Here is a 12,412-nt window from a genome sequence, read left to right as displayed (position 1 = left end):
TCCTTTCCCCTAAGATATCTGCGTATCTGCACGGAGGCAAAAGGTACAACATACAAATTCCCAAGCGTGAAGTTCCTTTATTTGGTCTTCCTGCTGGTTTGCCCTCTTGATATACGGTTACCTAAACAGATCAAAGGGCAATGTGTCCCTGTAAAACTCAAGCAAAGCAGGGGCGCCTGGGTGGCTCAGTGAGTTAAGTGTCCGACTCTCAATTTCGGATCAGGTCATGATCTCACAGTTTGTGAGTTCGAGCCCCACATCAGGCACCATGCTGGCAGTGTGGAGCCTGCTTGGGATTTTTTCTCTCTCCCTCTATCTCTGCCCTGCTTGCTCTCTCTCTCTCTCTCTCTCTCTCTCTCTCCCTCTCTCTCAAAATAAGTAAATAAACTTAAATAAATAAATAAAAATAAAACTCAAAGAAAGCTCTAGTGGTATTCCTGGGGTAGAGGTTATACTTGGATAAGATTGTGGTTACAAGTTCACTGAGACGCCACAACCGCTGCCCAAGGAAAATAACGAAAGGACCAGAAACAGCTGCCCTCTTTGAAAAGGAAGTCCAGGGGCACCTGAAGATACTCAGCTGGGAGACCCCTCCTTCCATCTTGACGGACCTCCTTTGCCAAGGAAGCAATACCAACTCCAAGACATTCCTCTTCAAATAAGGAGCTAACAGAAGCACAAACAGTATGTGCCACTCTGCGTTTAGTGACAACTAACACTATGTGGAAAGGTCAAAAGACAAATGATAAACCAAGAATTATAAATACAAATGAACATACATGTGTGATATGTCATTTCACAAGACTAACCTTAAATATATAAAGAGCACCTGGAAATCAATAAAAAGACTAACCGATCAATAGAAAAAGAGCAAAGGGCATGAACAGACACGCCGTCATAAAAAAAAGAAATAAAAATGACTCTTGACCAGGTTAAAAGATGTTCAAACTCATTCACAATAAAATGCAGACTAAGGGTAAGCATGTCTTACCTAACATACTGGCTGTGGAGAGAGGCACGTTTCTATGTGGTTGAGATGAGAGCAAAATTTGATACTCTCTATAGAAGATCTGGCAATCTCTACCAAAGTCACAATCTCAATGCTTTATTCACTGGGGATATAGCAGTCCACAAAATTGACCAAAGCCTCTGCCCTTGTGGAGCTTTTTTTCTATTGAGAGAAAGACAAATGATAAGCCTAAAAATCTTGGTAAATGCTACGCAAGAAAAGAATAGAGCAGGGTACAGACAATGACAGGAGAGGAGGTGCAGTTTTAGTAGGATCCTTAAGATAGGCCTCATTTAGAAAGTGTTATGTGAACAGACTTGAATGAAGTAAGGGAGTAAGCAATACGTATATCTTGAATAAGAGCTGTCTAGGCAGGGAGGAAAGTAAGTGCAAAGGCCCCGTGGTAGGAACGTACTTGGTATTAACCTGAGAGAAACATTGGTGCATATTAAAAGGTTCAACGCAGAGGGAGGAACAAGATCAGACCTGTTTTTAGGAAGATCAACCAGGCCATGTACTGAGAATTAACTGCAGAAGGACAGGAGTGGCAGCAGAAAGACCAGGTGGACAACTGATGAGTGACAGTGGTGGCCTGGAGTAAAGTAGCAGCCACATAGTAGATCCTGGATGTAAACCGAAGGAAGAGACGACAGGATTTCCTGGTAGGTGGGATGTGACACATGAAACACACATGAAATCAGTGACGACCCAAAGTTCTTGCCCTGTACAACTAGAAAGTGAAATGGGGAAGATTACAGGAGCAGCTGACTGGGGGCAGTGAAGGTCAAGTATCTATCTGGGAAGAATCAACTTTGAACCGGTGGAGTGACCCACTGACCCAGCACATCCTTCTCTGGGAATCTTTTCTGCACATTCGCCCACACGGGGACAAATCCATGTATTCAAGGCTGCGTCCCGCATCCTGCAACTGTGAAAGATCAGGGACAAGTGGGACTAGAAACAATTGTACTTCTTTTTTTTTTTAAACGTTTTATTTATTTTTGACACAGAGAGAGACAGAGCATGAACCGGAGAGGGGCAGAGAGAGAGGGAGACACAGAACCGGAAGCAGGCTCCAGGCTCCGAGCGGTCAGCACAAGAGCCCGACGCGGGGCTCGAACTCACGGACCGTGAGATCGTGACCTGAGCTGAAGTCGGACGCTTAACCGACTGAGCCACCCAGGCGCCCCAACAATTGTACTTCTTGAAGGGCGGCTCTGTTGACTTCACTCTCCCTTCCCAAAACCCTACAAGGGCTCCACGACGCTTTCAGGATTCGGTCCAGGTTCCTTTACCAAGCACTGCAGATTCGGACACCCACATCCCTTCCCCCAAACTTCACCCGACATACGGTCCAAAAGTCAGACTCTGTGTTCTCCACCCGAGACCACAGTGTCTCATCTCTGCCTCGGGCCATTCTGTTCCTGCCTGGAATCCCAGCCCGCACACCTCCACGCCCTCCGGCGACCTCCAGCCTGCTGCACACATCCTCAGTCAACAGCAAGCTTTTCTATGGAGCTGTGGCCTTCCCATCTGGAAAGAACTGTGTCCCTCCCCTCTGGCTTCTCCTGCTACGTCCATGACTTCTGTGCTTCTTTCCAAACGTGTTCTGCGCACGAAACGTCTTTTCTTACCTCCTAAGCTGCGGTCTCCTTAGTAACTCTGGCCATAAATTATTCAACTTCTACCCTAAAGCATCTAGCATGTTTTATATTCAGCAGACGCCAAAAAAAAAAAAAAAAAGTTATGAATGAACAAGTGAATGAATTTTCTATACAGAAAAATCCACACTTCTGTTATCATGCTCGAAGAGTGAAGGTCTTTAGAAATTCTAATCCATGCAAGTGCTTGGAGATTCCCCTGGGTCCCCTGATGGATTGAAAAATGCAAAAGCTCTGCCACTTTTCTCACAAATAGCCCTCCTTTCTCATCCCCCACCACCTCCCACACTGGGTGTATTATACTGGCACCTCTAATTCCCAGGTCTGGAGCGTGCATTTTCTGAACCACAGGCTTTGCATTTCAGGTGAGGGTAGGTGTGTCCTCCATGAAGGAGCCAGAACTCAAAAAAGGTGATTATGTAATTCTAACTCCTTCGATGGACGACTTACCAAGAAAAGGATTTCACGTGTTCCTGAATCAGGATCCAGGTCTGGCCAAAATCATCCGACTTCCATAGCTGTAAAGACCAAAAGGACAAGAAGGAATCAGGATCCAAGCAGCACCCACCACCTGAATGGCCTGGCCCTCAAACCCCACCTTAAATAACACTTTGGCTGTGAAGACAGGGACAGAGATCACCAGGGTCAGCTCGATTACTCCAAATACAAACAAGGGCAGGGAGGGAAGTTCCTCCCCATAGTTACTAAGACCTCAAGAGCTACAAGAAAAAAATGACTGGGGCTTATCTTCCATTTACAGATCATCAGAAATTACAGTTTACTCAAGACTAGCCCTCAGGTAGAGTAAAAACAAAAGGATTACACTCCATTCTTCCTGCTTAGGAAACAGTGTCCTTAAAAACCCGTAAGGGCTAAAATGAACAAATCAGGAGACAATAGATGCTGGAGAGGATGTGGAGAAACGGGAACCCTCTTGCACTGTTGGTGGGAATGCAAACTGGAAAACAGTGTGGAGGTTCCTCAAAAAACTAAAAATAGATCTACCCTATGACCCAGCAATAGCACTGCTAGGAATTTACCCAAGGGATACGGGAGTGCTGATGCATAGAGGCACTTGTACCCCAATGTTTATAGCAGCACTCTCAACAATAGCCAAATGATGGAAAGAGCCTAAATGTCCATCAAGTGATGAATGGATAAAGAAGTTGTGGCTTATATACACAATGGAATACTACTTGGCAATGAGAAAGAATGAAATCATGCCATTTGCAGCAACATGGATGGAACTGGAAGGTATTATGCTGAGTAAAATAAGTCAGGCAGAGGACAGATATCATAGGTTTTCACTCATATGCGGATCTTGAGAAACTTAACAGAAGACCATAGGGGAAGGGAAGGGGGAAAAAAAGAGTTACAAAGAGAGAGGGAGGAAAACCACAAGAGACTCTTAAATACAGAGAACAAACTGAGGGTTAATGGGGGCGGAGAGGGGAAAGTGGGTGATGGGCAGTGAGGAGAGCACTTGTTAGGATGAGCACTGGGTGTTGCATGTAAGCCAATCTGACAACAAGTTATATTCATAGAAACAAACAAAGAAAACCATAAGGGGTCATGGTGACTAAAGGGGAACAGAGAGAACACCGGCTAGGCACAGAGGCAAAGAGCACCAAAGGGAAACACCTTGAACACAAAGGATACGGCCATGAGTAATTAACTTGCCGATCTTGATCTTTGCCAAAGCCCGTGAACTTCCAAACACCGGACCTGAGCCCCTCTGGCCCTAGTGACCATGTATTATGAAGCAGGGGCGCCTGGGTGGCTCCATCGGTTACGCATCCGACTCTTGATCTCAGCTCTGGTCACGATCTCACAGATCGTGCCAGCAGAGCAGAACCTGCTTGGGATTCTCTCTTTCTCAAAATAAATAAATAAACTTAAAAAAAGAAGAAGAAAAAAGCTGCAGCAGCAGCAGGGGACCACAAAAAAAACAATAATCCACCTATACTGGTAAACTGACCCAGGCTTACTTAGGTTACTCCCTAAGGCAAGTAAGTGTAAACAGATCATGTTTTCGTTAAACAACCCGCAAAGAAAGAGAAAGGTTCCAAGGTTCCTCTGAGCAAAGCCATTCAACAGTCATCATTAATCCAAACCCACAGGGTCTACAGGCTTCACAGGATTAGACCAGACCAATGCTGTCGATTTGGCAAGTTTCAACCTTGAGATATGAATCCTACAGGGGCTCTCTCCCCATCTTGCTTTCCTTCAAATCCAGGTTCAAGGAGGAAAAAACACACACCTTTATATTTACATATGCATGTGCATGCACGCACACGCACGAAGAGGAACAATTTTAAATTTAACGGTCATTTCAATTAAATGGTACAAAATCAGTGTGTTTACAGTAGAGTATGGGAAAGTAGAACAGAAATTCACTCAGGGGTCCCAGCAGAGCTCAGTCTCCACACTTCTTTAGCTGGCTCTCTCTGGTCAATTTCTAGAGCTTCGATTTACCCCCCAAGCCCCACAAAGGTGCATCTACACCAAGAAAGGCACGATGTTGAACAGGGCCTGCCAAGTGCTTGGCGTCACCCCCTGGCCGGGATGCATTCTGAAAGTGCCAGGGAGATCTAGTTTTCCTTAGCCATGGGAAGTGAAATAATAGCTCCAAGGGCTAAGCCTGGGGGACGAGGGAGGGAGGGGCCGGGGGAGGTCACTCAGAGGCCACACGATCCACACGGGCAGAGCAGAAAACTCGAGAAGCCCCACCTGACTACGTTCCAGAAGCTCCCTTACCTGCTTGTTGGGGTGAGACCTGTCAAAGCCCAGGAGAAGGTTGGAGGCCTTGCTATGCAGCAGGAGGTCGGCCGCCCGGAATGGGATGGAAAAGCCTTGGAGGGTGTTGCAGAAGTCAAACGTGATCCAGAGGTACTGGGCATAAGCATCTGCAAAGATGTACTGCAAGAGGGAAAAAAAAAAAAAAAAAAAGGCAAGTTCAGAGCAGACGTGGCCAGGGCCACCCACAGCCCCGCTTCTCACAGCGCGTGCGGTGCTGGGGGCCTGTGGGGCCTCCGTGCGGCTTCCTCGCCATCCCTGGGCCAGGAGATGCCGGTGCTTGCCAAGCAAGGCTCAGGGAAGGAAGGGGTGCGGCACGGGCTGGGACAGAGCCAAAGACTGCTCTCCTTTAACCAGGTAACGGCGCGAGTCAAGCCTTCCTTTCTTTTCTCTCAGCTGACTTGGCCATTCTCCCTCTCTGGCAGGTCACTCGGTCACAATCGGAGGGTGGCTACCGGCAGCGGGGACACAGAAGTCCTGCTCTTCAGACCTGCTGCACACAGACAGGACTGTTTCTACTACCCCTCCGTCCTCTGAGCAGCTACGGGGCATGTCTTCCCAGGAAAATCCCTAAAGTCACACCCATCTAGGAAGATGAGCTTCTCCTTGACACAAGGCCAGGTGACAGGGCAGCTCGGAGGACCGTGCAGCCAGTGGGGCCGGCAGACTCACTGTGGGGCACGGCAGGAAACAGCCTGGGGGAGCAGGGGCGGCACCCTATTTAGCCCCTGCACAAGCCGGACTGTAGAGTGACGGCCAACCCAAAGAGTTCTCGAGGGGAGGGGCGCCTGGGCGGCTCAGCCGGTCGAGGGTCCGACTTCGGCTCAGGTCGCGATCTCACGGTTCATGAGTTCGAGCCCCACATCGGGCTCTGCACTGGTGGTGCGAAGCCTGCTTGGGATTCTCTCTCTCTCTCTTTCTCTCTCTGCCCCTTCCCCACTTGGACTCACTCACACTCCTCTCTCTCTCTCTCTCTCTCTCTCTCTCTCTCTCTCTCTCTCTCAAAATAAATAAAGAGTTCTCGAGGGAAAGGGACGGAGGCAATTCAACCTGACAAATGTGCATTTAATGTTCACCACGGACCAGATGGTACGATGCCACGGTGAAAACACAGAATCCTTAGGGTCCGAAGTGGCAGAAAGAAAGACACGACCGTGGATAACTATAACTCGAGGGAAAATGCGATTCAGTGAGACACCATGGACAGAGTCCTACGAGGAGCGCAGAGCACAGATTAGTTCCAGTTTGGGAGACCAGAAAGGACTCCAGGGAAGAGCTGGCCCTTGTAAAAGGCGGGCAAGACTTCCACAGGGAAAGAACATCCCGAGTCTGAGGCAGTTTGCGCTTGGGAACAAGGGCGGGCAGAAAAAAAAGTACAGCACAGACTTGAGGGACTGAGGGAACGGATCAAGAAGCACAGACGGTGGCAGGCCTTGAACACACAGGAGAGATCTGAAGGAAAGCCTCCCTGCTCCCACAAGGGCAAGGGCGGCTCAGAGGGTCACCGTGAACCGGAGGAAGAGGGACCCAGCTCCTCGGGTGCCAGCCAGTCCCCGAAATCAACAACCCAAAGGAATCCGTTCAAGCACACGTCCCCTAATTGGCTGCATCTGACCCAGATCAATCTTCTGTTCAGAATCCTTTTGGTGCTAACAGCTCAGGCTCGTCCTAATGCTCTGCATTCGCTTGCACACTGCTCCTGCTCCTTTCCCTTTGGCTTTTCCCTCCCCAATTCCCAAGAACACGCTCTATGTGTTTTTGTTTCCTCCACAGCATCTAATGCAAAACTCCAAAGTCTGCAGGAGCCTAATTAAACCTAACCAGAGAGGCTAGTAAACGTTTTGAAACCAAAAACTACCATAAGCAAATGCAATGTTGTGAAAACAGTCATGATCCTAAGAGGACCATCATGATTTCTGGCACGAAGGCGTTCCCTAGAAGTAACAGAGCCCATCTTCCTGCTCTGAAACCATCTTGGTTCCTAAGGTAGGGAGTGTTCTTGGTTTGAAAAGATTTCTGGGGCACCTGGGTGGCTTGGTTGGTTAAGCATCCGACTCCTGGTTTTGGCTCAGGTCATGATCTCATGGTTTCGCCAGCTGGAGCCCTGCATCGGGCTCTGTGCTGACAGCACTGAGCCTGCTTGGGATTCTCCCTCTCTCTCTCTCTCTCTGCCCCTCCCCTGTTCTGTCTCTGTCTCTCTCAAACATAAACTTTCAAAAACTAAAATATAATATAAAAATAAATAAAAAGACTCCTCTAGAAATCTACTCCATGGCTTCGACACGTGTCCCATTTAAAAAATCTAAAGATCACATTCCCAGTCAGGGAGCTTATTATCATTCCTGATAATAGCTAAATGCGGCAAGAACAGGGATGCCTGGCTGGTGCACGTGGTGGAGTCAGGGCCGTGAGTTCGAGCCCCACGTGGGGCACGGAGTTTACTCTAAACAAACAGTCCAACAAAAGGTGTCAGGAGCGCTCAGCGTGCGCCAGGCACTGAGTTGCAAACGTGCGCCTGCCTTACCAAATTCCATCCTTCTGGTACTCACGGCAAGTCAGGGCTTTAGCTATGAGTATCATCTCCTTTACTGACGAGGACACTGAAGCGCAGAGAAGTTCACTGGCCAAGGTGACCCAGGAGGCAGCATCTACATCGGTGTCTGGCTGGTTCAGAGCCCATCCCTGAACAGTCCAGCCACCAAGCCTTTCCTCTCCTGCTCCAACAGAGGCAGCATTTCCTGAATTTAATGCCGAGGTCGCACACTGTTCCCCGGGGCTCACTCCTGCGCCTCCTCTCTTACTCCGCTCCTCAAGCTTTTGCGGGCAGCTCCCTTCCCCCGCCTCGTGGCAACGCTGAATCATGCCACGCCTGCACGCCCCACACCCGACCACCCCATCCTCGACTCCCCTCCTCTGGCACGATCAGGCGTGTGGTGACCTTTAATCTATAGCCTCACCCTGACTGCTGCCCTCCTCGGCATCTCCCCTCTAACGCGCCGAGGTATTTCGCCGGGTCCAAAACCGAGCCCTCCCACACCTTCCGGCCACGTCCCCCGCTCTGTGCGTGCGACCCCGTCGCCCGGCCCGAGTTCTCACCATTACGGGTGGCACTCCGCTGCCTTCCCTCGGCCCCCACTCCCAATCAGCCACCCAGCCGGCCACGTTTTCCTTTTTACACTCTCCGCTCTCCTTTTTTTTTTTATCCCCGGTGCTGCCAAGCGTGGCCCACTTCCTACGGGTGGAGCCCACGAGCAAACCGGTGCCGGGCACTGGGTTTTGGTCCTTCTCATGCCTTCTAGGGCTTGGCAGGGTGCGAAACGCTCAGCAGGTATTCGAGGCCTGGCTGAGCAACTGGGCAACTTCATGCCTGTATTACCACGACGGTTCCCTTCCCGGCCCCTCTCTGATCTTTCCCCTTCTAATGCATCCCGCATGTTGCCAGGACACACATTTCCCTATAAGACACTATTTACAGCAAGCCCCCTCACTCAGACCCTGCTATGGCTCCCTACTGTCCTCAAGGCCAAAAGCCAACACGACCATCTTTAGATGAGCACCTGCCCGATACCCCAAAGCACCGCGGTGCAAACGCTCCACCCCTGAGAAGTGAATCTCCCCACCGCCTGCACAGAAACCACATACGCCGGCCCCTTGAAGTCTCGGCCCGTGGCCTGTTCCCCCTCTTGGACTCCCGCCAGCTCCACGGAGCTACTGGAATCATGCCTGTCCTCGAAGCTCCATTTCCAACCCCACGTACCCCGTGAGGCCTTTACTTCCCTGATCCAACCTCGCTGACTCCCCAGCCCCACACACACCCGTGGGTTCCAGCCGGCACTCGGGCACGTGTGGCTTCACGTGGTTACGTAACCGTGCTGCGTGTGCACGTGATAGGAAGTACAGCACATCCTACTCTGCCTTTGGTCCCCAGCCTGCCTGGCTGTCAAGTCTGCCCGAGGCCAGCCCCACAGATCTGCCAGAAGAGCTGACCTGACCTACCAAGTGCTTCCTGGGTGATGTGATTTCAGGAGCGTCCTCACGTATCCCCACCTTCCCCACCTTGTCGGCAGTCACTGAATATTCAGCTCTTGGCTTACAACTATGTTTCTTCGTGGAGTGCCTGGGCGATTCAGGCAGTGAAGCATCCAGATCTTGGTTTGGGCTCAGGTCGTGATCTCACGGTTCGTGAGTTCGAGCCCCGTGTCGGACTCCACGCTGACACGCGCAGAGCCTGCTTGGGATTCATTCTCTCTCTCTCTCTCTCTCTCTCTCTCTCTCTCTCTGTCCTCTCACTCTCAAAATAAACTCTTTTTGAAAAATGTATTAAAATACCTATGTTTCCTCTTTAAAGTACAAAGAGTCTAGAAACATAAACTACAGAAGGGGCGCCTGGGTGACTCCGTCGGATAAGCATCTGACTCTTGATTTTGGCCCGGGTCACAATCTGTCGGTTTGCGAGTTCAAGGCCTGCATCAGGCTCCTTGCAGACAGTGTGGAGTCTGCTTGGGATTCTCTCTCTCCCTCTCTCTCTGCGCCTCCTCTGCTCTCTCTCGCTCTCTCACTTTAAACTTAAAAAAAAAAAAAAAAAAAAGCTACAGAATTCACCTCCATGTTAGCACAAGTGATTCTCTCCAGTTCTGAGGGGAGGAACCAAGAGCACAAAGACAGGACAAAGGGCACACAGGAGGCAATGAAGGAACATAACTCCGGAAGGGAAAGAGAGAGGACCAGCTCTTGAGGCTGGGAAGCCTGGCTGCACACTCGGGGGCCTTTTGTAAGGAGCCCCAGGCGTATGCAGACACTGCGTGGCTGACCTCAGGGGCACTGTGAGGCCAGCAGCACTGGCGGGTGGCCAGGGCTGTGCACTGCTTCAGGGAGGCAGCACACAAGGCTGAGAAGAAGGAAGTGGGGCTGTTGGCAGGTACAAAAATAGACCCAAACACTCACATGACCCCCAGAGCCATTCCATCTCCATCGTGAAGCAAAACCACTGGACCACAGCTGCTCGCCTACCCAGCACCTCCTTTCCCTTTGCACAGGTACACAGCCCCTCGGGCTTCCACGTGGCCCTTGTGTGACATCCTCACCTTTCCAGGCAGCTGCTGATGGTCATTTCAACCATTTCAAACCATACTCCTTGACAGCCCCCCTGACATCTTCACCCAGGGGACGTGCCTGGGCCCCGCAACCAGGACTTAACAGTAAGGCACCCAGCCTGTGTGATTTTTCTCAGGAAGTGGTGGGGCTGGTGGGGCAATCTGCCTTCCAAGGGACAAAGGCAAAAGTAACGGAAGTAACGGGCACAACGAGAGTCACGGTTTCCTTCCTGAGAAGTCTGGGGAGGGGTGACCACCTTCTTTGGGGAACTAGAAACTCAGCAGAGAATGCTGTGTCTCCAACCTACTCAGTCTGCTCCAGGCTCGGCCTCCACCTGTCACCAGGTTCTCCAAGAAGGCGGTTTCCTCTTCTGTTTCCCCACCAACTGCAAAGCACGTCCCTCTCTCCCACGAGAAACCCAAGATGTAGCACCTTCCAGGGAGGGGGCACCCAAGGCCGCGGGCATGCCCCGTCCCCCCGGCACCTCAAACTCCCTGACAACCACCCCTGGAGTTCTCTTCCCGCTCGCCCCAGCGCCCCGGCCCCTGCCCTGCTCCTTCTTCAGACCGGTTGCTTCAAAGGCCCCTCTTCTTCCTGCACCAAACCATCTTCGCGAGCCCAGAACATCACCCTTCCTGTCTTCTGACTACTGAGACGTGCACGCGGGCCTGGCAGCCGCTCGCCACAACCCATGACAAGCAGGAAGGAAGTCAGAACCTGCTTGCGGACCTCTGTGCCCTCGCAGTGGGAGGTGAGGAGGGGGCAGAGAGAGCTGAAAAGGAAGATTCCAGAGGGACAACAGGGTGGTTCCAAGGCCACAACTGCAGTGAGGGTTAGCTCTGGGGCGATGTGTAAAAAGTCACGGTAACAGGCACAACCTGACAAAGTGAGTAATCTGAGTTATTTGATTCCCAGAGGCAAGGGGGGGCATACGGATCTCTCCGTGGGAGATGTGGCACAGCCAGCAAGCTGGACCCTGGGGCAGGGTTCCTCACCTCACGGGAGTCAAGCCCTGGGGGCAGCGGGACCCATCCAACTGTGGGAGCCCCGAATACCAGGGCTGCCTGGCCAAGTGCAGTGGGGAGTGTGGTGCAAAGGGCCGGCAATCTTGTCTACAGAGCCAATTCCCTCCAGCACCTCTTCCTTGATTCTCATCGCGGAGGGAGTTAGGGAAGAGGTGAGTTTGTTCCTAGCTGCTGCTTTTCTTCAAGATCAGGCAGGACTGATAGGAACCACGACGTACCAGTAATAATTATTTTAGTTTAAAAAAAAAAAATAGGGGTGCCTGGGTGGCTCAGTCGGTTGAGTGTCCGACTTTGGCTCAGGTCATGATCTCGCGGTCCGTGAGTTCGAGCCCCGCGTCGGGCTCTGTGCTGACCGCTCAGAGCCTGGAGCCTGTTTCAGATTCTGTGTCTCCCTCTCTCTGACCCTCCCCCGTTCATGCTCTGTCTCTGTCTCAAAAATAAATAAACGTTAAAAAAAAAAAATTTTTTTTTTTTTAAATGTTTTTAGGGGCGCCTGGGTAGCCCCGCAGGTTAAGCGTCTGACTTTGGCTCAGGTCATGATCTCGCGGTTCATGAGTTCGAACCCCGCGTCAGAAAGCTCAGAGCCTACTTCAGACTCTGGCTCCCTCTTTCTCTGCGCCTCCCCACCCCCTCTAAAAAATAAATAAACATTAAAAAAAAATTTTTTTTCATTGTTTCTATACCCATTAGTAAACAGCTGCTTCCTTGAAACCCAGGAGTGGTCCCTCCTAAGGACCAGTGGCCTGGACCCTTCCCCAGGACCTGTCCACAATCCAGCAACTAAAAGGTTAATGCCTGGCCCAGCAGCGTGGCCTTCAGGACCCAGC

At 50.9% G+C, this 12,412-nt stretch overlaps 1 protein-coding gene and 1 long non-coding RNA gene across 2 annotated transcripts in view; one reads left to right on the top strand and one right to left on the bottom strand.

Moving 5' to 3' along the window:
* LOC131486958 (uncharacterized) overlaps positions 1-359 on the top strand; it is a 46,571-nt gene extending 46,212 nt beyond the window's left edge. Inside the window, exon 2 of the long non-coding RNA XR_009249538.1 lies at positions 224-359. This is a non-coding gene — a long non-coding RNA (uncharacterized LOC131486958). The remainder of the gene's footprint in view (positions 1-223) is intronic.
* The window catches only part of SORL1 (sortilin related receptor 1), a 171,627-nt gene that overhangs the window by 134,246 nt on the left and 24,969 nt on the right, over positions 1-12,412 (bottom strand). The window contains exons 4-5 of the mRNA XM_058687081.1: positions 5,428-5,589; positions 3,121-3,188 (exon numbers count right to left, since the gene is read on the bottom strand). Coding sequence (XP_058543064.1) covers positions 3,121-3,188; positions 5,428-5,589 — 230 coding nt within the window. The remainder of the gene's footprint in view (positions 1-3,120; positions 3,189-5,427; positions 5,590-12,412) is intronic.

This window comes from Neofelis nebulosa, chromosome 10 (assembly GCF_028018385.1).
Source record: "Neofelis nebulosa isolate mNeoNeb1 chromosome 10, mNeoNeb1.pri, whole genome shotgun sequence".
Lineage (NCBI taxonomy): Eukaryota > Metazoa > Chordata > Mammalia > Carnivora > Felidae > Neofelis > Neofelis nebulosa.
This window is presented reverse-complemented; position numbering and strand designations above follow the sequence as displayed.